The sequence below is a fragment of the Podarcis melisellensis genome (assembly GCF_964234715.1).
Source record: "Podarcis melisellensis genome assembly, chromosome: 8".
Lineage (NCBI taxonomy): Eukaryota > Metazoa > Chordata > Lepidosauria > Squamata > Lacertidae > Podarcis > Podarcis melisellensis.
In genome coordinates, this window is record NC_138540.1 from 21,780,113 (window position 1) to 21,807,041 (window position 26,929).

The 26,929-nt window shown below is 45.8% G+C and overlaps 1 protein-coding gene and 1 long non-coding RNA gene across 5 annotated transcripts in view; one reads left to right on the forward strand and one right to left on the reverse strand.

Moving 5' to 3' along the window:
• The window catches only part of NADK (NAD kinase), a 52,501-nt gene extending 33,683 nt beyond the window's left edge, over positions 1-18,818 (reverse strand). The window contains exons 1-2 of one of the 4 annotated variants that reach the window (XM_081923719.1): positions 18,804-18,818; positions 10,155-10,354 (exon numbers count right to left, since the gene is read on the reverse strand). In XM_081923719.1, the coding sequence (XP_081779845.1) occupies positions 10,155-10,336 (182 nt within the window). In that variant the 5' untranslated portion in view covers positions 10,337-10,354; positions 18,804-18,818. Of the gene's footprint in view, positions 1-4,484; positions 4,634-10,154; positions 10,355-18,556; positions 18,593-18,668; positions 18,692-18,803 lie in introns of those variants that run through there. The other 3 variants (XM_081923718.1, XM_081923717.1, XM_081923720.1) reach the window with 3 other exon arrangements.
• Positions 18,819-18,899: 81 nt separating this feature from the next.
• On the forward strand, positions 18,900-20,345 carry LOC309377008. Its single transcript, XR_014171358.1, has 2 exons — positions 18,900-19,019; positions 19,596-20,345. It is a non-coding gene; the product is annotated as an uncharacterized lncRNA (long non-coding RNA).
• The last annotated feature ends 6,584 nt before the right edge of the window (positions 20,346-26,929 follow it).

Sequence of the window (26,929 nt, forward strand, 5' to 3'; positions counted from 1 at the left end):
TATACCTGAAGGAGTGTCTCCACCCCCATCGTTGTGCCCAGACACTGAGATCCAGCACCGAGGGCCTTCTGACAATTATCTCACTGTGAGAAGCCAAGTTACAGGGAACCAGGCAGAGGGCCTTCTCAGTAGTGGTGCCCACCCTATGGAACACCCTCCCATCAGATGTCAAAGAAATAAACAACTATCTGATGCTTAGAAGACATCTGAAGGCAGCCCTGTTTAGGGAAGTTTTTAATGACTAATGTTTTAGTGTATTTTTAATCTTTTGTTGGAAGCTGCCCAGAATGACTGGGGAAACCCAGCCAGATGGGCGGGGTACAAACAAACAAATATAGTAAAAATAAAAGTAAAATAAAATCACAGACTAAGTAACTTTTGTGAGCTCATCTACAAGACTGCCTTAAAGCCCATGGTTCCTCTTCTAAAACACAATTTTCCACCCTGAACAAAAATACAGATTCTCAGAGTATCGCATGCTTCGTAATTGTTTCTAAATCAAAGCACAGATTCTCAATAGTTCTGCATCCTTTAAAACTATCTTTTTCCCACTGAACAAAAGCATAGATTCTCAAAATGCTTTGTCCAGTAACAATATCTGCCCTTTGAAAATGTGAGCATGCCAACAAGCAGTGGCAACACACCCACACTGCGGAACTCCCTACCTATTGACATCAGGTAGACACCTTCTTAGGCACCTGCTGAAAACATTTTTGTTTAGGCAAGGCTATCCAAACCTGTAGAATATTGACATGATTTTAATCTCTTTTTAGCTCATTGATTTTAACCATTTTTAAAATGTTTTAAATAGTTGTTTTTATCTGTCCCCCCCCCCCCATCATTGCGTTTCTTTGTTCTTTCTGTAATCTGCTTTGAGGTTTTATTACGATCAAGTGGTATATAAATCTTGTTCAATAAATAAAACCTGGTCATAAGGTAAAATCGTGTTACCTCCATTACAGGATGTAAAAACATTTTTTCTTAATCACTGATGAAAGCAGTAGCATCATTATTTCTAATCACCACCCAAGGAAGATCATCAGAGATTACTCCTTAGGTAACAGTGGCATGGTTATGGCTTCTGAGTATTTATAGCAATAACCATGTCATCATTACTTAAGCAGTAATCCCCATCATCACGGGTACCTAGAACAGTGACTAAACAGTCCCATGAACTTTAGCAACTTCAATTCGACTCTGCCTGCATCCTCATCTCGACATTCATGTATTGCCACAGCCCAAATGACCTCCAGATTCAGAGCCAGTGTAGTGGTTAGAGTGTGAGACTAAGATGTAGGAGAAACAGGGTTGCAATACCCACTTGGCCGTGAAGCCCACTGGGTGGCTTTGGCCCGGCCACTGCCTCTTAGCCTAGCCGATCTCACAGAATTATTAGTGGATGCAGCACTCTGAGAATCTATGCTTTCCTATGGGGGGGGGAGTTTTAGAACAGGGACAATGGGCTTTAAGGCAGCTGTGTAAATAACCTCACAAACGTTACCTAGTCTGTGATTTGATCTTATTTTTATTTTTACTAGCTTTGTAAGAGCTGAGCAAGTTCTAGCTCTCCTCAGCCCAGTTTGTTCACCCTGAAGGATGGCAGTGGGAGCTATTGGCTTAACAGGGGTGGCTAAGCCAGCGGTGTAGTGGCTAGTGTCTCACTAGGACCTGGGTTCAAAACCCCACTTGGCCATGAATCTCCCTGGGTGATACTTTGGGCCAATTGCCAACTCTCTACCTAACCTACCTGCTGTTTTTGATAGGGTTGCTTGTTTTTTCTCATATGTGTGTGTGTGCATTGTATGTTTTTATTTGTCGCTGTAAGCCACCGTTGGAGAAAGGAGAACTTAACAATACATAAATAACTTTGGCCCATTAATTTCAATGGTTTATTCTGGGTAGGAATTGCTGAATACAAAGTGTTTACTGCTTTAAAGTCTGTTTTTATTGCTATGTTTAAATGAATATTTTATACTGTTTTATGCTGAAAACCACCAAGTGACAAAGTACATCATCACACACATCCAGAAAAGGGAACAGTGCTAAAGTAACAGGCCCTCACGTCTCTCCTCAACAGCTAAATTGAAGTGCATCTATATGTACCCTAACTCTTGTGCAGAAGCAATTGCTCCAAGATGCGGTTTAAGACATGCAGGGTTTTGTCCTGGGCCTGTTGTTGTTCAATATCTTTATAGACGATTTGGATGAAGTAATAGAGCGGGTGCTCACCAAATTTGCAAATGACACCAAGCTAATGCCACAGAAGACACAATGGGGATTCAAGATTACTTTAACAGATTGGAGAACTCACAAAATGAATTTCAACAGGGACAAATACAAAATTCTGCACTTAGATTAGAAGAACCAGCTGCACAAATATAAGACGGGGAACACCTGGATTCAGTGGCGGAACTAGCTGCTCAGGCACCCGGAGCGGTGCACGTGCCGTGCACCTGGGGGTCAGGGCGATCCACGCAGGGGGACAATTGGCACGGCAATCGGCGCCCATTGGGGGAATTGGCGCGGTGATCGGCACCCATTGGGTGTGGTTGGCATCCAAGGGGACGATTGGTGTGGTGATTGGCGCCCATTGAGGGCAATGTGTGGTGATCGGCGCCCTTTGGGGGAGACTGGCACCCAGGGGGGCGGCGTGGCGATCCGCCCGAGGGGATTTTGTCCCCCCCCATGGATGACACCCAGGGCGGCCCACCCCCACTGTCCCCCCTTCCTACGCGCCTGCCTGAATTGTCAATAGTACATGTGAAAAGTATCTAGAGGTTGTAGTAGACCACAAGCTGAGCATGAGTCAACAGTGTGATGCAGCAGCAAAAAAAAGCTAATGCATGTCCAGGCTGCAGCAGCAGCAGTATAGTGTCCAGATCAAGGGAAATAATTGTACCGCTCTATTCTGCCTTGGTCAGACCACACCTGGAGTAGTGTGTTCAGTGACAAGCTGGAACATGTGCACAGGAGGGCGACCAAGATGACCAAGGGTCTGGAAAACAAAGCCTTATGAGATATGGTTGAAGGAGCTGGGGATGTTTAGCCTGGAAAAGAGGAGACTGGCTGGAGATATGATAGCGATCTTCAAATATCTTAAGAGGATGGAGGATGGAGCAAGCTTGTTTTCTCCTACTCTGGAGTGTAGGACTCGAAGCAATGTCTTCAAGATACAAGAAAGGAGATTCTATCTAAACATCAGGAAGAACTTTCTGACAGTAAGAGCTATTTTGACAGTGGAGCTGACTTCCTCAGGAGGTGGTGGACTACCTTTCTTTGGAGGTTTTAAAGCAGAAGTTGGATGGCCATATGTCTTGGATGCTTTGGTTAAGATTCCTGCATTGCAGAGAGAAGACCCTCAGTGTCCCTTTCCAACTCTACAATTCTATCAAACGTGGGTTCACTCATGCCAGGACGAAGGCTCAGTCTGGCAACCTGCAATTCAGGTACTAAAGGAAAAGACACAAGTCATGTCACCTCAAGGCAAAAAGAAAAACAGATTCTTTTGCAAGGTGCCAGCTAGCAAGATTCACTTAGATTTAATGTACTGGGTGTTGCAAAGGTGGCTAAGCTGGTTTGATTAGGACAAATCAGATCGTTTATTTAAAAAACTGTCCTGCTACTCCCTTCCGCCCCAATGCATGCACCGACAAGACAGCAGGAGCACCTTTCTATTACACTTTTACAAGAGAGACCAGAAGCTAAGGGGCAAATAACTAAATAATTAACCCAAGAGTGAAGGCAGGCCACGATCTCTTTCCTGAACCCTCTCCAAGTATAAAGTTATTTTCAAGTTAGGCAACTAAGGCTGCAATTGTAAAACACTCTTACTAGGGAGAAGTGTCGTTACACACAGTGAGTGAGACTTACTTTCAAGGTAAACAAGACACTCCCTTATCTAGCCACCTCAGCTGCAACCACAAATTTCAGTACTGCCTTTCACCCACTTGCAGCTTCTCCTATCTACTTTTCTGTTTCTTTTTCCCCACGTAAAGAAAGACATTTGGAGCAAGCCAGCCAGATGCCAATTTCTACCTTAAAGAGCATCAACCTGGTTACATTGGTTGGGGGAAAATACCTTCTACAACCAGCACTGCAGAACCCTGGAGAGTATATGCACACATGTGCATACAAACCCTTCTTCCCCTAGATTAGTGGTTTTCAGCAAGTGGGATTCAGCTGATGACCAGATTGCACCTAAAATGGGTTGCACCAACAGTATCGTCCTCCCCTTTTCCTTCTCTAAAGTATGATAAGTGGGGAGACAGAGGAAGAAGAAAGGAGAACCCAAGACAAGAGGAAAACAAAGAGGGTAGCACAAAGGTGGATGTGCTAAAAAGTTAAGAGTTGATATGTTGCAAGGCTATGGCCCACAAACAACTAAGATTTCCACCCTAAGAGATCCAAGCTTCAACTTGCCTTCATTTAAGCTCTAAAGCTCCACATTGCAGCCATCGTCTATCACTCTAGAGAGAGAATTCTACCTGCAAAGGAACTCCATGGTCTCAAGCTGTACAGAGGTGGCAGGCAGGCAGGCAGGCAGGCACTCTGGTGATCAAGCATGCAGCACCTTCCTTCCTTGTGATGACAACCAGGGCAATGATCCCTGCACAGATTACCAGCAGTCCCAGTTGTCCACGTGACAAGCTTTCACAGCCATGAAGTCTGGCAAATCAGATAGAAAATGGGCAGCACTTGCATACTGTGGAGCAACAAGCAATCTCTGGCGAGTTACCTTTGCACCATCATTAGTCACCATACAGCTGAAACCACAAAAAGCTACTTCAAGAGACCACACAACTGTTGGTTCTGTTTATTGGGGAAACAAAACTGCCTGTTATTAAAAACTTTCCAGCTATCATTTTAAGAAATATAGAATTCCTGATGCCTCATTTGAATGCAGTGAGACAGACTTTATATTTAAGCTCATTATTATTGTTGCTATGAGTGTGTGGGTGTGGGTGTGCCACACCCCTCTAATCCCTGGATCCAGCAAATGTTAAAATCTAATTGTTATAAGAAAAAAAACTGCTCATTTTCACTTATGGGGTTCCCAAGAGCCCATGTAGAGTCCTTATGTAGGTTTTCTATCGGTAAGAGAAAATAACAGAGGCCAACCAGAGAATATTGAGAAGCAAAGCAGCTAGCAAGCCTGATCTTTATTAACTTCTGCAACAGAGTTCTCACTCACCACATGCAGGAGGGAGGAGGAACCCAGAACAATGGTGTGCAAGCCCGTTATAAAGACTTTTGAAATTGCCCACCCTGGAGCCCAAGACCACCCCCTAATACATCATACATACATCACAGAAGGGGCCGTCTACAGCAGAATCCTGACTGGCAGGAAACCTGTTGATGAGTTTACTTGGAGAGCCTGGCCATTCTTTTGTGATGAAAATACTTAATTCCTGAGTCCAGGTCACAGGCTCACCCTATTCATACCCAAATGTGCCCTTAAAGCAGGATTTGTGAGCACAGAGACAATGGGGAGGCTTTTCCCATTTCCATCCAAACAGCAAAGGAGAGAGTCAAAATGACTTCAGGATTATTTTCCTGTACTGTTTCAGACATGCAGTTTATATATTTATGTATGTGTTTGACTGGTACATTTATTTTATATCTTATACCTATAATTCTCATAACACAAATCAATCCTTCTGGATCCAGCACAGATACAACTGCTGGAATAGCTAGGCCAGCCTGGTAAAGGTAAAGGTAAAGGTACCTCTGACCATTAGGTCCAGTCGTGGACACTTTGGGGTTGCGACGCTCATCTCGCTCTATTGGCCAAGGGAGCCGGCGTTTGTCTGCAGACAGCTTCTGGATCATGAGGCCAGCATGATTAAGTCACTTCTGGTCAACCAGAGCAGTGCACGGAAACGCTGTTTACCTTCCCGATGGAGTGGTACCTATTTATCTACTTTACACTTTGACGTGCTTTCTAACTGCTAGGTGGGCAGGAGCTGGGACCAATCAACGGGAGCTCACTCCGTCACGGGGATTCAAACCGCCGACCTTCCGATCAGCAAGCCCTAGGTTCAGTGATTTAGACCACAGCGCCACCCGCATCCTGCTAATGGCCCACTAAAGGTAACTGCTTAAGGGAACAAGGGGAGTGGCTCTGTACCAGAGGGCGAATGGGTGGGCCTCCCTTCCTGGTTAATTAGAAAGACAAAAAAACCACAGCTGAATCTGGATGCAAAAGTGGCAGGCTGGAGAAGCAGAGAGACAGGTCTGATTTCTGCTGGAATCCAGGGCTGTGGCTTTGGGAGAAGCAAGACCATCCTGGGGAGTTAATGCTGTGAACCTCTCCATTGCAGATTCAGGTTGTACATGTGTTTAAATAAACCATATATCATTAAGGCACCACTGCCTCTGCTGTGCCTCTTTCCAAAGCAAACACGAACCCTGGGTAAGCATCTGGATTCCCTGAAATCTCACACTGCTCAGAGACCGGGGTAGCATGCAACACTATCATCATCATTATCATCATCAACAACAACATCACCATTAATTTTATAGGAAACTGCCTTATACCGAATCAAGCCTTTGGTCCATCTAGCTCAGTGCTGGACTGACTGGAAGTATCTCTCCAGATTTCAGACAGGCGAAATTCTCAACGCTTCCCGGAGAAGAGATAGATCAGGGGTGTCCAAACTTTTTTCAAAGAGGGCCAGATTTAATGAAGTGAACTTGCGGGAGGGCAGACCAAAGTTGTTGAAGTTGTTGAGCTTTTGTTACAATGCTGAGCTTTTTTTTAGGATTTTAGTAAAGGTAAAGGGACAGATCGTGAAGCTGAGGCTCCAATGCTTTGGCCACGTCATGAGAAGAGAAGACTCCCTGGAACAGACCCTGATGTTGGGAAAGATGGAGGGCACAAGGAGAAGGGGATGACAGAGGACGAGATGGTTGGGCACTGTTCTCGAAGCTACTGCGGGAGGCAGTAGAAGACAAGGGTGCTTGGCGTGCTCTGGTCCACGGGGTCAAGAAGAGTCGGACACGACTAAACGACTAAACAACAACAAAGGGACCCTGACCATTAGGTCCAGGCGTGACCGATTCTGGGGCTGCGGCGCTCATCTTGCTTTATTGGCCGAAGGAGCCGGCGTACAGCTTCCGGGTCATGTGGCCAGCATGACTAAGCCACTTCTGGCGAACTAGAGCAGTGCACGGAAACACTGTTTACCTTCCTGCCGGAGCGGTACCTATTTATCTACTTGCACTTTGACGTGCTTTCGAACTGCTAGGTTGGCAGGAGCAGGGACCATGCAATGGGAGCTCACCCCATCATGGGGATTCGAACTGCCGATCTTCTGATCGGCAAGTCCTAGGCTCTGTGGTTTAACCCACAGCGCCACCCACGTCCCTTTTAGGATTTTAGGTAAAGGTACCCCTGCCCGTACGGGCCAGTCTTGCCAGACTCTGGGGTTGTGCGCCCATCTCACTCAAGAGGCCAGGGGCCAGCGCTGTCCGAAGACACTTCCGGGTCACGTGGCCAGTGTGACATCGCTGCTCTGGCGAGCCAGAGCTGCACACGGAAACGCCGTTTACCTTCCCGCTAGAAAGCGGTCCCTATTTATCTACTTGCACCCGAGGGTGCTTTTGAACTGCTAGGTTGGCAGGCGCTGGGACCGAACAACGGGAGCGCACCCCGCCGCAGGGATTCGAACCGCCGACCTTTCGATCGGCAAGCCCTAGGCGCTGAGGCTTTAACCCACAGCGCCACCCGCGTCCCTTTTAGGATTTTACCCCAGGACATATACTGCCACGGGGGGCGGATTAAATCAGCCGACGGGCCGGATTAGGCCCCCGAAATGGACTTTGGACATGCCTGCCATAGATTGAACCTGGGACTTTCTGCATACAAAGCAGGTGCTCTACCACTGAGCCACAGTGGATTTTTACAACTTTCTTTTCCTGGTTGTATGTCTTGGTGAAAAGCTGTTTTCCATCTTGGCTGTCTGAGAACAAGTTGGTAGGCTTCTGTCATGTATATGTGTGTGTGTGTGTGTGTGTGTGTGTGTGTAAAGGTCATCGCAAAATTATAAAGCTGTATAAAAAAAAAATCAAAGGGGAGATGCCACAGGGTACTTACCCCTTTGGTGTCTCCCCTCCTGGGGTACCATTAGGGGGCAAGAACTGCACTCCCATGAAAGTGGCAGAGAGATGGTGGAAGGACTATACACTTTAGAAGGACTTTATACAGTTTAGATAGCCTGCTACTGATTTGCCTGCTCACTTATTTTTCAGAAGGCTGTTGTTAGATATACTGCTTTAGATATGCTGCTTTATAGTTGCACCCAAAAAAAGAGAGGTAATAACTGATGTTATTGCACTCCAGATTGACAGGATGATACTGTGTAAAAGTTGACAATGCTGCTTAGTAAGTATGCATTACGTGACCAGTGTATTACATTCCCTGCTTATTACTATTAATTTTATTTTGCTATATAAGGCTATTATGTTGTGCACTGACACACACTGTTGGTTATGTTCTAAGTTTTAGGCCACCTTGTGGTCTTTTGACAAAGGGTACTGCGGGGTGCTGCAGGGGGAACCAACTTTTCTCCAATGCCATTTAACACCTATAGGACCAACCACTCAGAGCAGTCATTAGGAGATTTATTTATTTTTTTGGCGAGGTGCCAGAAATATGCTGATGACATCCAGTTCTATTTCTGGACAACATCTGAATCAGGAGAGGCTATGCATGACCTGAACCGGGGCTTGTCTGCAGTGAAGAATTGGGTGGCGGAGGCTCTGTGGGTAACTGATTTCCCAGATTTGGAAGTTGGGAAGTTTGCATATCCCGAATAGGTATGTAGTGTGGGTGGGGACGTCCTCCTAGATTCAGCGTTGTCACTTGGGACACACATTGTCTCAAACAGCAAGGAGCACATATTGCCACCTATGGTTAGTATGCCTATCCTGGATGGGGATAGCCTGACCACTGTGATACATACATTGGCACCTTCCAATTAGATTCTCATAATGAGCTCTATATGGAGCTACCATCAAGGTCTGGAAACTTCCGCTGGTGCAAACTGCAGCAGCTAGGATACTGACCTGGAGCCTCCTGTCATGCATATGTGTTGAAAGAACCAGTGTTGAAAGAACTGCACAGACTGCCTGTTAGCCTATTGAGCCAACCAATATTTTGTTATGAACGTATAAAGCTTTGAACAACTTGGGACCAGATTACCTAAAGGACAGGCTTCCCTGATACCGGCTGAGTAGATCACAAAGGTAATCAGAGGCCTTGCTAAGCTATGGCCTACAGAGACATCTGGCAGAAGCATGTAAGCAGGGCCTTCTTTGTGGTGGCCCCTTACTTCTGGAATGCCTTCCTCTCCATTATTCAGGAGGCACGAACTATTGGATGCCTTCATTGTTTAGTAAGAACATAAGAACCTCCTGCATCAGGCTATTGGCCCATCTAATCCTGCATCCTGCTCTCACCAGATGCCTCTAGGAAACCTACAAGCAGGATTCAAGCACAAGAGAACTCTCCCCTCTCAGCAACTGGTATTTGGAAGCAATCTAACCATAGAGCCAGAACATAACCATCATAGCTGGTAATCATTGATAGTCCTAACTTCCATGAATTAGCCCAATTCTTTTAAAAAGCTATCCAAGTTAGTGGGCATCCATAGCTGAACTATGTGCTGTGTGAAGAAGCCCTTTCTTTTATCTGTTCTGTATCTCCCAACGTTCAGCTTCACTGGATGTCTGTGAGTTCTAGTGTTATAAGAGAAGAAAACCCGATTTAATTGCTTGACATTTCCCTGTAACTTTTCTGTCCTAGGGCTCTGCAATTTGGTTTCTCTGTTTTAAATTGTTTTAAATATGCTTTCTTTTTTTACAATACAAACTGCTCTGAGAGGTCTTTTAATATAAACGGTGTAGAAATATTAAAAATAAAATACCACCTCTCTCAGTGTTTGTTAACAGGGATGTCTGTGCAACAAGATCCTGTCCAAAGGGCAAAGATCTTCAGATGTTCAGGAGTTCTGACAATGGGCAACCTCTGGCACATATGCACATATGGGAGTTTTGACAATGGGCAACCTCTGGCACATATGCACAAATGTAGCTTAGCAGCCAGCAGGTGGCATAGATTTACGTGAGTCAATTCAGTGCCCCTGGCTTCATACCTGAATTCTTTGGTGCTGCTGAGGGCCGGAGATGCAGACAAGCTGCGCGTCTTGGCCCGCCCACGCATGGAGTTGGCGCAGCTCCGCTCCTCGTCGGCCCGACATGAGGAGCATTGGTAGCAGGTGGAGTCTGAGCTGGCATCGTGCCCCCCAGGGCTGAAGGCTTCCGGCTCCATCTCCATTCTCAGAAAATAACTTTCCTGGGAAGAAAGAAAGCAGGGTTCAGGTGAATGTTAGGTTTCAAAACCAATGACAGGTCAAGACCCACAGAATAGCTACTTTGCTGGATCGGAGCCCAAGGACCAGCTAATCCAGCATTCTGTTTCGTACCCATAAAGGCGAGTGTCTTTCTCAAACACATGGATCCAACCCTTGATACCCAGAGATATGCTGCCTCCAGGATGCGTCCAACGTTAGTCCCACACTCAAATTTGCGACAAGGACTAACTTAGGTCCAGTGATTTCAGATGGGTCCGCTCTGAGCACAGCCACCTGTACTAATCATGCCACGAACACATCATATTAGAAGAATACAGTGGTACCTTGGGTTAAGAACTTAATTCGTTCCAGAGGTCCGCTCTTAACCTGAAACGGTTCTTAACCCGAGGTGCGCTTTCGCTAATGGGGCCTCCTGTTGCCGCTGCACCGCTGGCGCATGATTTCCGTTCTTATCCTGGGGCAAAGTTCTTAACCTGGAGCAACCACTTCCTGGATAGCGGAGTTTGTAACCCGAAGCATCTGTCTCCTGGAGTGTCTGTGACCCGAGGTACCACTGTATAGTTTTGTATCCTCCATGAGGCCTTAAGGCACTGCTGGGTAAACCTTCAGTCTAGGGGTTGAATGTGGCCTCTCAGGCATCTCCATCTGGCCCTCAGGACTCTCCCCAGGCCACACCCCTCACTGGCTCAGCTCAAGTGCTTTTGCTTGGCTGCGTCATTGAACTCTGATAATGCCTCTTTTTGCTCGCCTGGCTGGATAGAGCTCTGCCTGCTGTCAAATCATCTCCCTCCCTTCACGGCATCCCTTCTCACCCCAATGCAACTTGAGCGCAACTGCATTCATATCAATTACATTTTTTATTACAGCTTTGTATACATTTTAGCCCTTGCTTCACCAAACACAGCCCTGAGTTTCCTAAAACAGTTTACGAGAAAAGGGTACAAGGCGTTCCTGATGCCTTCTGAGCTGGTTGTCCAATTTACTTTTTTTGTGTGAAAGTAAGCCTCCCTCTGGTTTTCTGGGTCTCTCTCTCATTATAGGGATGCCTGGCTGGATGTTACACAAGGAGGGCAACGATTTATACCTTCACTAGGTCACCTGCATATATATATATATATATATATATATATATATATATATATATATATATATATATACACACACACACACACACAAGAGGCCTACTGGATCAGGCCCATCCAGTAAAGCATCCTGTTCTCAAAGAAGTGGCCAGCGCAATGCTTTTGGGAAACCCGTAAGCAGGACTTGAGCACAACAGCCACGGTCTCCAGTTGAGAATCCCAGCAACTGGTATGCAAAGGATAGTGCCTCTGACCATGGAGGCAGAACATGTCCCTCTTCTCCTTAAGGAGATGCCAATGTGCTGCAATGGTTAGTGTGCTGGACTATGACTTGGTAGACCAGGGTTCAAATCCCCATTCAGCCATGAGGCTCACTGTGTGACCTTGAACCAATCGCCGCCTCTTAGCCTACCCTACCTCACAGGGTTGTTGTGGGGATAAAATGGGGAGAGGGAGCACCATGTATGTTAAGCTCTTTGGAGGAAAAGGTGGGTTATAAATAAAGTAATAACTAAGTCTGAGTGTTGCTGGGAGTGTTGGCGCTTCGATGGCTTAAGATATATTTTTCTTCTTCTTTAATCTCTATGGGGCACCAGCGCACTACAGTTAAAATGCAGAGAATTCATTTCCTCCTAGCCTGTATCCTCTCGTTTCCAAGCTTAAACTCTCCTTTGAGTATTCACGTTAAAAGGCATTACTTGGGTCAAGCTCTTGAAATGGGGAAGTGGGTGCTGTCAACGTTTCAATAAGCAGGATACAAAAATCTACAATGTATAATAAAAAAGGGGTGGAGGCAGTGGAAATTCTGACTATTAAAAGAGCACATGGATTTCGGCCTCAGCTATAAGCATTCTGAAACTGTCAGACCACACACAGGTGCTAGCCTCATTGAGATGGGTGCATTTCAAGCTTTTAAAGCATTTCTGCCATTTTATTTCACCAGCTGACCTCCTTCTGATTGGTCCCTCTCCAATACAGACTGAGAAGTACTGTACAGCCTTATGAATACTTTGAAAAAGGAAAATGCAGCAGCAGCCAAGGTATGTTTAAATGCAAGCAAAACCGTGCTACGCCTGAGTAGAATATATTGCATTATGTTAGCAGGGGAGGCAAAAGTATTATTATTTCAATGTTTGCTCCTCCTCTTCTTCTTCTGCTTCTTCATCATCACACAGCTTAACCATGAAGTGATTCTAGCTCATGTCAGCAGTTCTGTAATGGCTTGTTCCAGCCTCATAATTTGTGAAATAACTATCGTGGGCTTCTTAAAAACAACAAATAGGCGTTCTGTGCTACTTGCGCAAAATATATTGAGCCAGTGGCCTTTTGAAGCTACAAATTATGGTAAGAACACACACACACACTGTATATAAATCACAATAAAATGAAGCTGCTCCAGTGGGTTAAAGCTTTTCTTTAGTGTCAACTTTGCAACAAGAGCACATATTCTGCGTTACCAGGAGTGAGAATGTTTGTGGCTCTCCAGATGTTCTTGTGGCCCTCCAGATACTAGGGTTTTTTTGGGGGGTGGGGAAGTGTTGACTATAGTTCCATAGCTTTAAAACCCCCGAAGAACCAATACAATAAAAATGTATTGGCACAGTGACATTTTTATCCAATGATAGTAGATCTATTGACATTAATAGACATGGCTAACTTGGGTCCATTAATGTCAATGGATCTGCTGCTGCAAGTAGATGTTAGTTGGCTACAGCTCAAAGAAATCAAAGGAGAAAGGAAGGTGGTACATGTACAAAAATTAAACCAGGGAAAGCTAATGAGAGTAAGTGAAGTGTGGCCACCTTGTATATTTATCCTGGTACTGAGAAACACTTCCTGTTGTTCCTAGATTGCTTTTTAATCCTTTATATTTAGTTTTTATGTTGGAAGCCACACAGAATGCCTGGGGCAACCTAGTCAGGCGGGGGGAGTATAAAAAATTATTATTATTATTATTACTACTATTATTATCAGCAACAGCCTGTGTGTGTGTGTGTGTGTGTGTGTGTGTGTGTGTGTGTCTGCAAGTAAAATCAACAGTGTGTGACCCTCACAATCAAGACTAGCAGGACATAGCTGACTTCCCATAGTAAACAAAAGGCTATTGGGAATGGCTATCTCTCTAATGTTTATGTTTTGCCGCCTGCTACAGCAGCTTTGTTGTGACTGGGGCTCCCAGCACATGCTCAAACTTCAAAATGTGCCCACTGGTCCCAAAAGGTTGGTGAGCCCTGCCTTATGGGTTAATCTGTTACTTCACAGGCTCATCAAAATAAAGCAAACCCCAAACCAAGAAAAAGGGCTCCAAGTCCACTTGTAGGGCAAGAAAGAGAGGCCCCGCTGGTCCTCTCTTAACCAGACCCTCCAAGTGTCCCTATTTTCCACGGATGTCCCTGATTTAGAGAAGCCGTCCCAGTTTTTTATTTGATCCCAGAATGTCCCACTTTTCCTTAGTATGTCCCTATTCTCGTTGGAGGATATGGAGTTATCCAACCCCTGAGCTGTCCGAAGGCAATTCTTCATAGGGAAGGTTTTCAAAAATGTTTTATTATGTTTTTATGTATGTTGGAAGCTGCCCAGAGTTGCTGGGGCAACCCTGTAAGATGTGTGAGATATAAATAGTAAAATTATCATTATGGAATGGGACATCCCTATATTCATTGGAGAAACATTGGAAGGTATGGTGTTAACTCAGAGAGCACCTGCCAGGGGTTCTGCTGAGGACAGCTATCCCTGCTGCAAAGTCAATAAAGGCTTCTTTTTCATTTGTCCCTTAAAGAGGCGTATCATGTTAATTTTTCTGAGACTGCCAAAAAACAAACTCTGGTGTACCAGGCGCCGATCAGATGTGACTGAAGCATGACTCCCATAATTCCTGACTGCTGGGCATGCTGGCAGGAGTTGATGGGTGCTGGGAGTCAAGCAACATCTGGAGGGCCACAGATGTTCCTCATCCCTGTCTGGTAAAGAGCCTAATGAAGTAGTCCTCTGATGGCTATATCCTGGAAATGACTTTATGCTTAAGTGAAGAGGTGATCATCTCCAAATTCTGCTTTTCATACTTCTGCAATCTATTTTGGAAAGTTGTTGCTCACTATGCATTTGGACATTTCTGTGGATACCATAACGAAATTTTGCATGATGGTTCCCAAGTTCAAGGAGCAGGCAACATCTGAAGGGAAAGCCTTGAAAAGTTTCAGGTCAGGTAGGACATCATACAAATGTGGCCAGAATTATACGTATAACTATATGAAGCCTGGCCAACTTTCAGAGTAGCCTTCAACCTAATATTGCATTATGCGGGAGGACTGCAGAAGCACTGGGGCGATGCTGCACCCAAGTAGACTAGCTCCCTGATGCTACAAGGGGGTCATGCCACTTTGTAAACGAAGGACAAGAATGCAGGCATTGACAGTTCTTTGCCAAGTGCAATTTCCACAGCAGTTTGTAGGACCAACAACCTAAAGAGGGCTTATTTTACTGTTCTGCAGGATTTTGTAGAAGAAAGAAGGCTTACTACCCTACTAAAAGAAACTTTATGCAGAAGCTTCACTCTACAGAATGCTTTATAGAATAGCAAATAAAAACCCAGGGGGGAGAAAACAAACAGGTGCTGCCTGGAAGAACAACAAAGTGAACCATTAAGGAAACCCATATGTTGATGAACTACAAGTACCATGCATGGTGGGGCTGATGGGAGCAATGTCTAGAGGGCCAAATGTTCCCAACATCTGGGTTAGAGTATAAGACTATACTCAGAAAGTCTTGTGTTCAAATCCCCACTGAGTCTCAAAGCTCACTGAAGTGACCTAAGGTCAGTCATTGTGTCTTCCTTAGCTTAACTTAACTCACAGAGTTCCTGTGAGGGTAAAATGGAGAGGGAGAAAAGAATTATTTGGGCCACCCTGAGTTCCTTGAAGGTAGGGTGTGATAAAAATACAATAAATATAGAAGCGTTAAGAAATAGGTCATTTTTCTCCCTCAGTAATTTCACTTGATGAGCGAAGATGTTCAGGTTGTGCCTGCAGAGTGGAGGTCACATAATATACTATAGCACCACATAGAGGGCTCAAAATATTTCTGACAGCCATTTGCTCATGCCATCATTAATTGGCCAGAAGAACTAGATTACCCTGTACAACGTCGGCCTGTACATTACACAATTAAGAACTCACCATAACTCATATAACACAAAAGGACAGTGGGGCATTCAGAAAGCAGAACAAGAAAGCGCTTTATCTCGCTCTTAGTCTCCCTTTTTGCAAATAAAATGCTTTATTCAGTAGTTAACACACTACTTCTCAGGAACCCAAACATTTCCCCTTTTCAGCACACAGAATATGAGAATGCTAGCTAAAATACACTTTTTTATTTTATTCTTTCCATGTCTCTCTCTATCACAGTTATTTAGCTTAAACCACACTTTCAAGACTTCACTACATTTGACCTTACACTGAGAGCAAGCTGAAATAAACACAACACTGAGGTCACCCTGTAACATTTCAGCAAAGGCAGAACTTGATCTCAGGTCCTCAGGGGAGGCTGCTCCATGAGGGCAAATGGGGCACTGTCTTACCAACCTCAATCTGCCCTCAGCCAGTCCTCACCTGCCTGTCTTCTTACAATTAGTCAGGGGGTGGTTCTGCCTGCCATTAACTCTGGCGCCACCTACTGTTGGTCTCCCTGCCTACTGCCCTACCAGACCCAATGGGCACCAGACACCACTGCTGGTCTTGAAGAACTAAAGTAAAGTTTTGGATTTGCTGGACCATGCTATTTGTATATTCCAAATGCACAACAGAAACAATTTTTCTGAATGCATTGCAGACTCAAAATTTCCTGTTCCTGCTGCCAGTTTACTGAACTCTTACCTAAGAGATAAGAAACAGGAAACATTGCTGTCAATGTCCAGAAAACACAAGACCAAGGTTTCAGGCTGCCCTTCCTCAAATTAAGTAACTTCCCAAAATGTATTCCAGCGTTGTCGTCTTAGAGCATCAGGGCTTCTAAAGTCATGTAACCACTGATGTTTTGCAAACTTTAGAAGCCAGAATGGTGCAAAGGAAAAAAGGGTTGGTTCTCCTATTTCAAGATGAAGTGTGACTCCCAAGGTTCACTTAGTGATCTCAAAAGCAAGTCAGTGGCTCTGTTTGAACATCTTATCACATCTTGGTTTGAGATGGATATAATTTATAGAGTTAGAATAGTTTTCCTAACAATGGTTTGATGTAATTTCTGAATTGGCAAACCAGTTATAGTCAAAGTACTATGTCTGGAGTTAGTTGTACAATAGAAGGAGTGCTGAAAGGATGAAAATCAAATGAGCCAGTATGCAGGCAAAGCCATGGTTTGGGCTGCCCAACAGGCAAGCCACCCTTAAAATAAATTCAGTTTGCTCCACAGGCAGAGCTATGGCTGTAAATATGTTTATCAAAGGAGTAACCACACAAACCTAGCACAAACCATAGTTTTCAATTCTGGTTTACTATCTGATCACAAACAATGTTTGCCTATTCAGACATCATGCCGAACCATCACTAAGTTTCTTTAACCATGGTTTGACTTAATGTCTGAAAAGAACCCCAACCCAGTTTGCTTGTAACGCAAAATCAAACCATGGCTTACCATGTATGAGCAAGCGTACTAGTGCACAGGGAGAAAATCACGACCATACTGCCAGAAGCTAAACCATGTTTTGATTTAACCATGTTTTGTCCACACCTAGGTTCATGGTTTGTTTTCTCCAAACAAACCATGAGCAATATGCCAAGAATGAATTTTGGATACATCTGTGGGTTTGTTTAGACATTTAATACAACCAGCCAACCAAACATTATTATGCCAATACCAAAGCAGGACAGGTCTGAACACTTGTGAAATGCTGATAATTTGTCACCATTTTTACTTTGCCTTTCTGTAAAACTTGTACCCTTGTCAAAATGAAAAAAAAATCGGACAATTTTTCATCTTTGAACTGACATTTACCAACAAAAACTGATGCTTTTTGTCACAAGACCCTACTGCTTTTGCAGACAGCAAGAAAGCAGTTATTCAACTTATCAAGCCCTCTATGGGCACAGCCAACAGATGTCAGGAACGGAAAAAAATCAAGAGCCAAAAAGTTGGGAAAAGAAACTGAGCTGACTAGAAAACATAGTTAAATACAGTTGTGTGGCTCTTTTCCACTTCTCTTGATTTATGTAACAATGAAAAAACCACTCAATAGTGCCAAAAGTTAAATTTAGATAAAATTCAAGTTTCTTCAACATCCAAGTTTATCCCTCAGCTCCACTCCATCTTCAAATCCCCATCCCAAACTCTTTAGAAGTTCCCACCTGCACCCACGTACCCTGCGGTGTAAGATCTCTCCCCATTCTCTTTTTCCGCTTATTCTGTCATACTCCCTGCCTGTGTTCATCATTTGTTGCTTGTTTCCCCCTCCTAACCCTTCATGGTCCTCCAGCCCCATACTGAATCCCCATTTTATCTCTCAACAACCCGATGCCTTTTCTTCATCCCTGCCCCCTCTTGCCCCATACACCCACTTCTCTCACACCCTGCCACCTTTCCTCTCACTCCCTCCTAATTCACTGCCACTCTCCTGCCCCATACTTCCATTTTCCTTTCTCTTGCTCACTAACCCCTCACTCCTTCAGCCCTATACCCCTGCTACACTCACCAACCCCATCCTGCCCCATATCCCACTACATTCACCAGCCCCTCCTGCCCCATACTCCCCACATCCAACCTCCTCCTGCCCCATACCCCCAGCACCCCACACTCATCCTGCCCCATACTCCCACACTCACCAGCCCCTCCTGCCTCATAACACCCCCACCCCTCCTGCCCCATACCCCCACACGCTCACCAGTGCCTCCTGTCGTTTACTTTCTCACTCACCAGCCCCTCCTGCCCCATACCCCCACCCCACCCCTCCAGCCCCATATCCTCCGACTAACCAGCCTCTCCTGCCCCATACTCCCACTCACCACTCGCTCCTACCCCATACACTCCCACCCCACTCCACCCCTCCTGCCCCATATCCTCCCAGACTAACCAGCCTCTCCTGCCCCTCACCCCCCACACATCCCACACACTCACCAGCCCCTCCTGCCCCATGCCGCTTTCCTTTCTCACTCTCCAGCCCCTCCTGCCCCACAGCCCCATTTCTGCCTGCGCCGGCCCCTCCCCTTCTCCTCCTTCCTTGCCTCACCTCCATGCCCCCTTCCCCTCCTCTTGCACCTTCCTGACAGAGCTCCCCCCCCCCGGCCCCCCTCTCGAGTGGGGCGCCCCCTCCTCCTCCGAACCCTGCCCTCCGGCCCCGCCCCCTCCGCCTCGCGTCACTCACTTTCTCACTCGCGCGCCAAGCGGCCCCGCCTCCGCCGCCTCCTCAGGTGCGCGAGGCCAACCCCCGCTCCCCGGCCTCAGAGGCCTGCCGCCGGCCGGCAACTCCTCCAGCCCAGCGAGCGCGGCCAAGAGCGGCAACGACGGCGGCAGCGGCAACCCCCGCCAGGCACCTCCTCCATCCTCCTCGGCCCGTCCCTCCTTCCTTCCCCTCAGGGAGGTAAAACCTGGTAAAGAGGGAGGAGCGGGACTGGGAGCGAGGAGAGCGCTATTACGCATGCGCTCCTTCGGCGAAGAGGCCAAGGCCAAGCGAGCCCGGAGGGGGCTTGAGGGAAGGGATTCGGTCCGTGAGGAGAGCATGCGCGGCTTGTGTTTGTGGCGGGCGCTTCTGTGGACTTGGGCCCGCAGACTTAGGAAAAGTGTAGAACGGCGCGCAGTGTTAGTTTCCGGGTTCTGTAAACTCCCAATATAAATTACGGAAGAACCCCAGAATTTTAACGTAGGCGTTGTGATGATGATCATTATTATTATCGTTACAATTTATTACTCGCTCTTCACCCTAAGGTCCCAGGACGGACTGCAACAATTTAAAACACAACGCTGATATTAAAACGCAATAATTACACAATACTAAGAAAAAGTTTAAAAGAAGCTTAAGATTACGGAAATAAGGTGGGCCCCTCAAATATAACACCGCAAGTGGCACAGCGTGGTGTTATATTTCCAGCAACCCAGAAACTCCGTATCCAGGCCATGAAGTGGGGCCACTCTACACTTTTCTTTCTCTATCCCTCAGAAGAGAAAGCAGCTCAAGTAAGAGCTTCTGCGCACGCGCAAAAAGAGGCCCGCTGGAAAATAGAGCGAGGCCGAGCCACTTCAGCGCGCGTGCGCAGTGCGTGCCAGTGGCCGCGCTGCGCGCAGCTTTGACAAGAAGGCGAAGGCGCTCTGCATAAGTTCAGATACAACGTGGTTTCCCTTTTGTTCTGCAGAAGTCTCACGGCCCACATCTCTCTTTCAAAACCTAAGGTGGGCTATGGAACAAACATAAGACGAGCAAAGGGTCTTGTGTCACATTTTAAGCGATATGGCAGTTTAATTTGGAATAAAGGTTTTGTGCACTTGGCGCAATTCAGGATTCGGGCGTCTGACGAAGTGTAACATGGAAGAATGGAGACAAGAGAGCTCCTGAGCTTATGCAGAGTAAATCTCTTCCATCCCCCTAAAGCAGCCCAGGATCATATCTTTGAAGTTTATGAGGAGGATACCAGCGAGTAGGCATGACTTGCACACAGAATCAGGGCCCAGGGAGCTTCCTCAACACTTCTTCATACATAACAGCTGGAATCTGCATTGTCATACAGTAGCTAAGTGCCATCTTGCTACTGTGATTGCTTACTGTTTGTTTTTACTGTATTTATTGGATACTGGATGGACTGCTTTATTGTTATGTGTTGCAAAACCACCCTGGAGCTTGTTTCCCCCCTCCCTTTTAAATGAAGGACACTATAAAAATGTTTCAAATAAATGCACATTTAGATAAGCACAATATGGTAGTGCATATGGAACTTGGAAATATTTATTAGAATGAGATCAAGACTGGGAAACAGCGTGGAGGAAGGGATTCTTTTTTTAAAAAAACAAGGCAAGGTAGAAAAAGTGTCTGCTGTGAAAGGATTCAAACTAACTAGAGCCTCTGTGTGTGTTTGTTAAAGAGTACTGGACTAGAACTGGGAAGACTCCAGTTCAAACTCGCATCAGAAGCTCACTGAGTGGCAATGGACCAGACATTATATTTTCAGCCTCAGCTACCTACCTTTATGCCCATGATGGATAGCTCAGTTGGCAAACCATGAGATCTCTTAATCCCACGTTGGGCAAGAAAATTCATGCATTGCACTCTACAATTCTATGGGGAAGGGGAGGTGCATAGTGTTTTTAAAAAACCAAAGTTTAAAGCAGATGTAGAGGGCTCTTCATTTCTGTTAGAGGAATGTGGTGCTGAGGAAGGGGGTGACTGAGCCTTTGCACTGTTCTCCCAGTCAAATACCTCCTACCCCCACATACTCTGTGGCTAATAACAGGTGTCTGGGAAGGTAAAAATCCAGAAAATGGCACAGAAGGAGGGGTGTTCAATTTAAACTAGCCCACTCTTCAAAAAGCCCAAACTTTAGGAAGATTTATTTAGGGTTAGGGTGAGATTTGACATTTAAGGAATCATTCCAGCTCAGAGTACTCTTTGAGCAAGGTGCCTGGGGGAGGAGAGGTGAACGTGTATTTGTGTTTTGTCAAGAGTTTCCTCATGCTCCTATTGCACCAGCTTGGGAGAATCTGAATGAGGAAGTTGGGTGTGGGGGATAAGACTAACCCAGAAATGCAGATAGCCTGTTTGCAAGCGAGGGCTTTTTAAAGGGGAAATCCCAACTGAAAGCAAAGCATTTTTATATTAACGGTACTTCTGATGGGGGCTTGAGACCTAGGGAGGCCATCTTGCCTAAAGCCACTTGCAGCCTCAACTGATGGGGCTGTAGTCAAAGCATCTAGAAGGCACCCGGTTGCTGAAGGCTGCATTAGTGTAACATCCGGTGCTATTTCCCTGTCGCAAGAGTTGGCTGGAATTTCAAAAAGTCGACTGAAAACAGGTCAACAAAGCCAGAGGTGGGCCCTGTCATGAGGTAGCTGCTTTAGATTTTGGGAAGCGTGATGAGCTACTGACTGTCCTGACTTTTGCATTATAATCCAGCAGGAGACTCCTGTTGTTCTGTGCAAGCCTGGTTGGAACAAACATAGAAAAGAAACCCCCTTCATTTCAAGTAGGCTTGTACACAGGATAATGTCCTGGTCAGTTTTGCCTTGTGTCAATGAGCATGAAGGAGGTGGGGGGTAGACCCATTTGGATTGGAGAACGACTGGAAATTGCATGCAGAATGTCCCAAGTTCAGTCCCTAGCATCTCAGTCCCCTGCCTGAAATTCTGGAGAGCTGCTGCCGGTTAGTGTCGACAGTACCGAGTTAGATGAGCCAATGGTTTGGCTCAGTATAAGGCAGCTGCCTGTGTGTGTTTTTTTTCTGCATCAAGACTCCCAAATGCTTTGTACTAGCTCTTCATGAAGCATCTTTCATTTTATTTAAATAGGCCTAATGAAAATTTAAATATAGAAAAATAATTGTGATTCACGCTCCTGCCCTTCTCTTTCCAGCAAGCAACAAGGTCAATGTCACAGCTGCTAAGAGGAAACATTTTTACATAGCCCATTTCTTTAGGACATCTACTGCTTTTACGGGAAGGATGCCTCCTCCCCCCTTCCCCCAACCAAGGAGAGATGCAGTTCTAGTGCAATGCACTTATTACCTGTACAAGGACCACCAGATGACCCGCTACGTTGATGACCTCCTGCGTTTGATGAACACTTATCCTAATTGATGGCGATTAGGCACAGTGGCTCAACGGACAAGCACACTCCTATTTTTAGAGAGCTCAATGGTTCTGTAGCCATCTCCAAAGGATATGACCTTGGTAATGAACTTTGGGACGCTTGCTTACTTTCTGGAGCATGAGTGGTTAAGTGCTAGTCCTGAACCTCGAGGCAATAATAATTAAGTGGTACTGGTTGTGCCCCAGAGAAGGGCTGGCGCATGGCATCCCTTGGTATTTGCTGGAGCCCAGAAGAACCCACGGATGATGCCTGCCTTGGTCCACTCATCAAAAATATGTATGTCCCAGATTCTGAGCTGCCACATTTATTTCCCACAATGCCCAGACATCACTCTGAGGCATTGTGGGGAATTCCAGTGCAGCTATACTCAACAACCCAGTGTGGAGCTGCAGTTGATACCAGGTCAGTGGCTGGTAGGAAACCCACAAGTAGGACCTGAGCACAGGAGCTCTCTTGCCTCCAGTGGGTTCCAGCAACTGGTACCCAGAAGCATTGCCATTGCACAGCCATCCTGCTTTTTGCTGGATCCTAGAAAACTGGGTTGAACTCTATTTCCCTTGTATTTATTCTAAATGATGCTGTTTTCATCTGCCATCTGCAGATGGACCACTGGCTTGATCAAGCAAGGCAATTATTATGTGCTTATTTATCTCATCTTCCGATGGGTGCTGATGATGCAGTGCTGATAATGTCTCTTTGAGGCATATGTTGTGGATGTGTCCTGTGACATCTTCTTTTTGGTCAGCTGCAGTTGTTCATATTAACTTGGTTTTGGGGGGGGGGAATCCTTGAGGTTTGTGGATGTTCACACATCCCCGTGATGCGTGGGGACAAGCAGGCAGGCAACAAAAGAGGACCTTGCAATTGCTTTATGGTTGCCAAGAGCCTTGTGCTTCTACGTTGGAAGGTTAAACTCCAACCACCATTACACAGCAGTCTTACTGCCCTTCCTGCAATTTTGTTTGGCTATCTAATTGGGGGAAATGGACTGCTTTGATTAATAGATAGGTTTAAATTAGGATTGATGGATTATTTTTACTGTTAATGGTAGTTGACATTTCTTTTCATTCTGTGATATTTGCATATTATTATTATTTTTAAAAGGATTAAATGCAGTTATGGCAGACAGGTTTAGTGCAACCTTTCTGAAAACAGAAACAACGCTTCATTCCATACCAGTTGCACTTATTTCATAAGACTGGCAAGAACATCGGAGCTAAGTTAAGAAGGGATTTAATCCGAAATAAACATTCTTAGGGGCAGTTTAAGCCAAGATTTGGTGGTCGGACAAATCTCATAGGAAGCTGTAAGAGGGGAAAAGGTCAGGGTGTCTCCTGTAATGGTCCTATCAGAAAGCCACTTTTCATAGACTTTCACTGTTAAACCTTGTTCATAATACAGGGTGGGGAGACCAAATTAGGCCAATAAAAAGTTCGGGACTCTAAAAAACGGAAGCACTTCTCACACAACGCATAATGAAAATGATACTCACTTTTCACAAGACACACTGACAGCTTTCAAGGGGGATTAACCTTTATTTAGTGTGTGCATCTATATACTGCCTTTAGGAACATAGGAAGCTGTTGTGTTCATCTAGCTCAGTATTGTCTACATTAACTCACAGCGGCTCACCAGGGGTTTAGGCAGGGGGACATTCCCAGTACAACCTGAAGATGCCAGGGAGTGAACCTGGGACCTTCTGCATGCAAAGCAGATGCTTGGCCACTGTTACACCCCTTCCCTGCTCCCATTTCCACAAGTACCTGGAGAATATTCACTCCAGCAGTTTATAAAGCAATTTATAAAGGACATCCCACCCATTCTCCAAAGGGGCTCATTCCTTGAAATGAGGGTTGAAACTGGAAGAGAAAGAGTTCTGCTTTTTGCTGGATCCTAGAAAACTGGGTTGAATTCTATTTCCCTTGTATTTATGCTAAACGACGCTGTTTTCATCTGCCATCTATCAGAAACAGATATTTGAGAGGCTGCAAATGTACTGAACATCAATAGCTTCACTTTCATTGTCTCTCCCCTTTCATCGCCTCTCTCCTCACAGATTAATATTCTTTTCATTTATACCTATTTTTATACCTGCCAGGTCCAGGTGGCCGAGATCACAGATGCGTTAGAAATCCTATCCCAAATAAGAAAAAAAGCTGCTTCTCCCCGGTTTGGAGGGTGACCAAAAACAAAGGGGGGGGGGGAGAAAGAAAAATATAATAAAACTCCTTACCTTTCCTTTACTGCCTCCTGGTTTCTAAAAGAAGCAGGAAAGGCTTTGCTCAAAATCCTTGCTTGCTAAGTAGAGTTAAGAAAAAAGGATTAGGTGCTTTGACTTAGCCCTGCCCATGAGTTTAGATAAAATACCCCAGATAAAATGACTAATCAGGGTGCCTAGACCTCCCTCCTCAATAATTTTTTTAAAAGCTTTTTCATGATACAATACAATAAAAAACAAACTAGAAGGAAGGAAGGAAAAAATGCAAAGCCCTCTCTCAAATGTAGATCTTAACCCTTGTCTCTTCTACAGAAAGGGGTGAACCCTCCCAGCTCTCACCTGGGAGTTTCCCTTCCTTCTTTCCAATCTCCCAGCCTTGGAGATCTTCCCTTCCCTTCCTCTCACTTTCACCAACCATCTATCACCTTCATGTGTGTATAATTCCCTTAGTGACCCAGAGTAGAGATTGATTTGTTCTGGAGATGGGGAAAACGTTGGAAGAAAAATACAAAATTGTTTCACAAGTGCCACCCTTGAAGATCCCAAATACTGGCAAACTGCTAAGAAATACTATGCAGTGGCACCCCCTAGTGGGGTAAGGGAGCAATTGTAACCTCACCTGTCTTTTGTAGCAAAAACAAGCCGGAATCTTGTGGCAGCTTATGCCATAAAGCACGTCCAACACACATTTAAAGCACCTTTCTTCCCCCAAAATTCTTGGAACTTCAGTCCTGTCCCTTGTCCCACAGAGCTACAATTCCCTGCACCCTTAGTACACTATAGTTCCCCAGACTCTTTGGGGGGAAAGTCACACACTTTAAATGTGCACTGAATGTGCTTTAAATGTGTGGTGCAGACTGTTCCCACAACCCTAACCAGAAGTAAATACTATCTGAGTTTCCCTGAGGCATACTCCCCAGGAAAGTGGGGTTAGGATTGCAGCGTAATCAATGTTTTGGAGCATCTTATGTTCTTATTTTAAAAGGGATGCAGGTGGCACTGTGGGCAGAGCCTAGGACTTGCCGATCAGAAGGTCGGTGGTTTGAATCCCCATGACGGGGTGAGCTCCCATTGCCTGGTCCCTGCTCCTGCCAACCTAGCAGTTCGAAAGCACGTCAAAGTGCAAGTAGATAAATAGGTACCGCTCTGGCAGGAAGGTAAATGGCATTTCCGTGCACTGCTCTGGTTTGCCAGAAGCGGCTTAGTCATGCTGGCCACATGACCTGGAAGCTGTCTGTGGACAAACGCCAGCTCCCTTAGCCTATGGAGTGAGATGAGTGCCGCAACCCCAGAGTCGGTCACGACTGGACCTAATACCCTGGTCCCTTTACCTTTACTATGTTCTTATTTAAAACATAAGATCCATCTAGTCCAGCACTGTTTTTTCCACAGTCGCCAACCAGATTCCTCTGCCAACCAGATTCCTCTGGGAAGCCAACAGAGAGTCATACGACAACATCAAATTCATCATTATCTGAGAAGCTATCCTTTCTTTTTAAAAAGAGAGAAAAGACAACTGCTATACTCCAACTGGGCAGCAGGTGGCAGAAGCAGCTGCTGTTTTGCCTTTGATCCCCACCCACAACTCGAAGCCCAGTGGCACAAGTTCCACATCATTGCTATTTACAGCCGGAGGCAGCTCCTCCCTGCCACCCACCCTCCCATGCTGCTCATGCAGGATCTCTGCAGTATGAATAAGAGAGCGTATCAGCAGTGCAGACTGCAGGGGTAGCAGAGCAGCCCTTGCCTTGTCACATGCAAGCGTCATAGAGCAGGTGGGGGTCGGGACCTTTGTCCCACCAGATGAGCACACATTCAACTCATTGCTCCACCTACTTTTGCCTCTAGCCTCCCTGGTCACTGGCAAGTGGCCCTCAGAAGGTTAGCAAGAAGGAAATGCGGCCCTCGGACTAAAAAGCTCCCCCCCCACCGCTGCTTAAGAACCTCTGCAACAATAATACAGTAATGAGCTAGATGCACCAGTGGTGGGATTCTGTATAAGGCATCTTTCTATTTCTTCCCTACAGGGGAAGAGTAGGGTGGAGCTTTAAAGGGCAGGTGAAGAATCATGTAATCTCCTTTGAACCCGTGCATAGTAAAATAAATAAATAAATGTGGGGGGGGGGGTACCTGGGGTGTTAGGGGATGGCTAACACCTTCTGGTAGGAGACATGTTATGCTGTTTCTGGGGTTATGTGTCCACCTTTGGTCCCCACCCTGCACTCAGCTCTCACCTGTGGCTCCAAAAAGCTGTTGGCATGCGACAGCAGCCACATCCTGAGAGCGGCTTCAACTGGCTGGCTAAACCAGCTGTGGGTAGCTGATGGGTCTCAAACCCTTGGTGAGTTAGGGACTTCCCCTGCGTGCAAAGACAGGATCTGGCATATTGAGCAGATGAGACCAATACAGTGGTACCTCTAGTTGCGGACACAATCCGTTCCTGAAAAGTCTGCAACTAGAGTGGCGCTTCTGCGCAAGC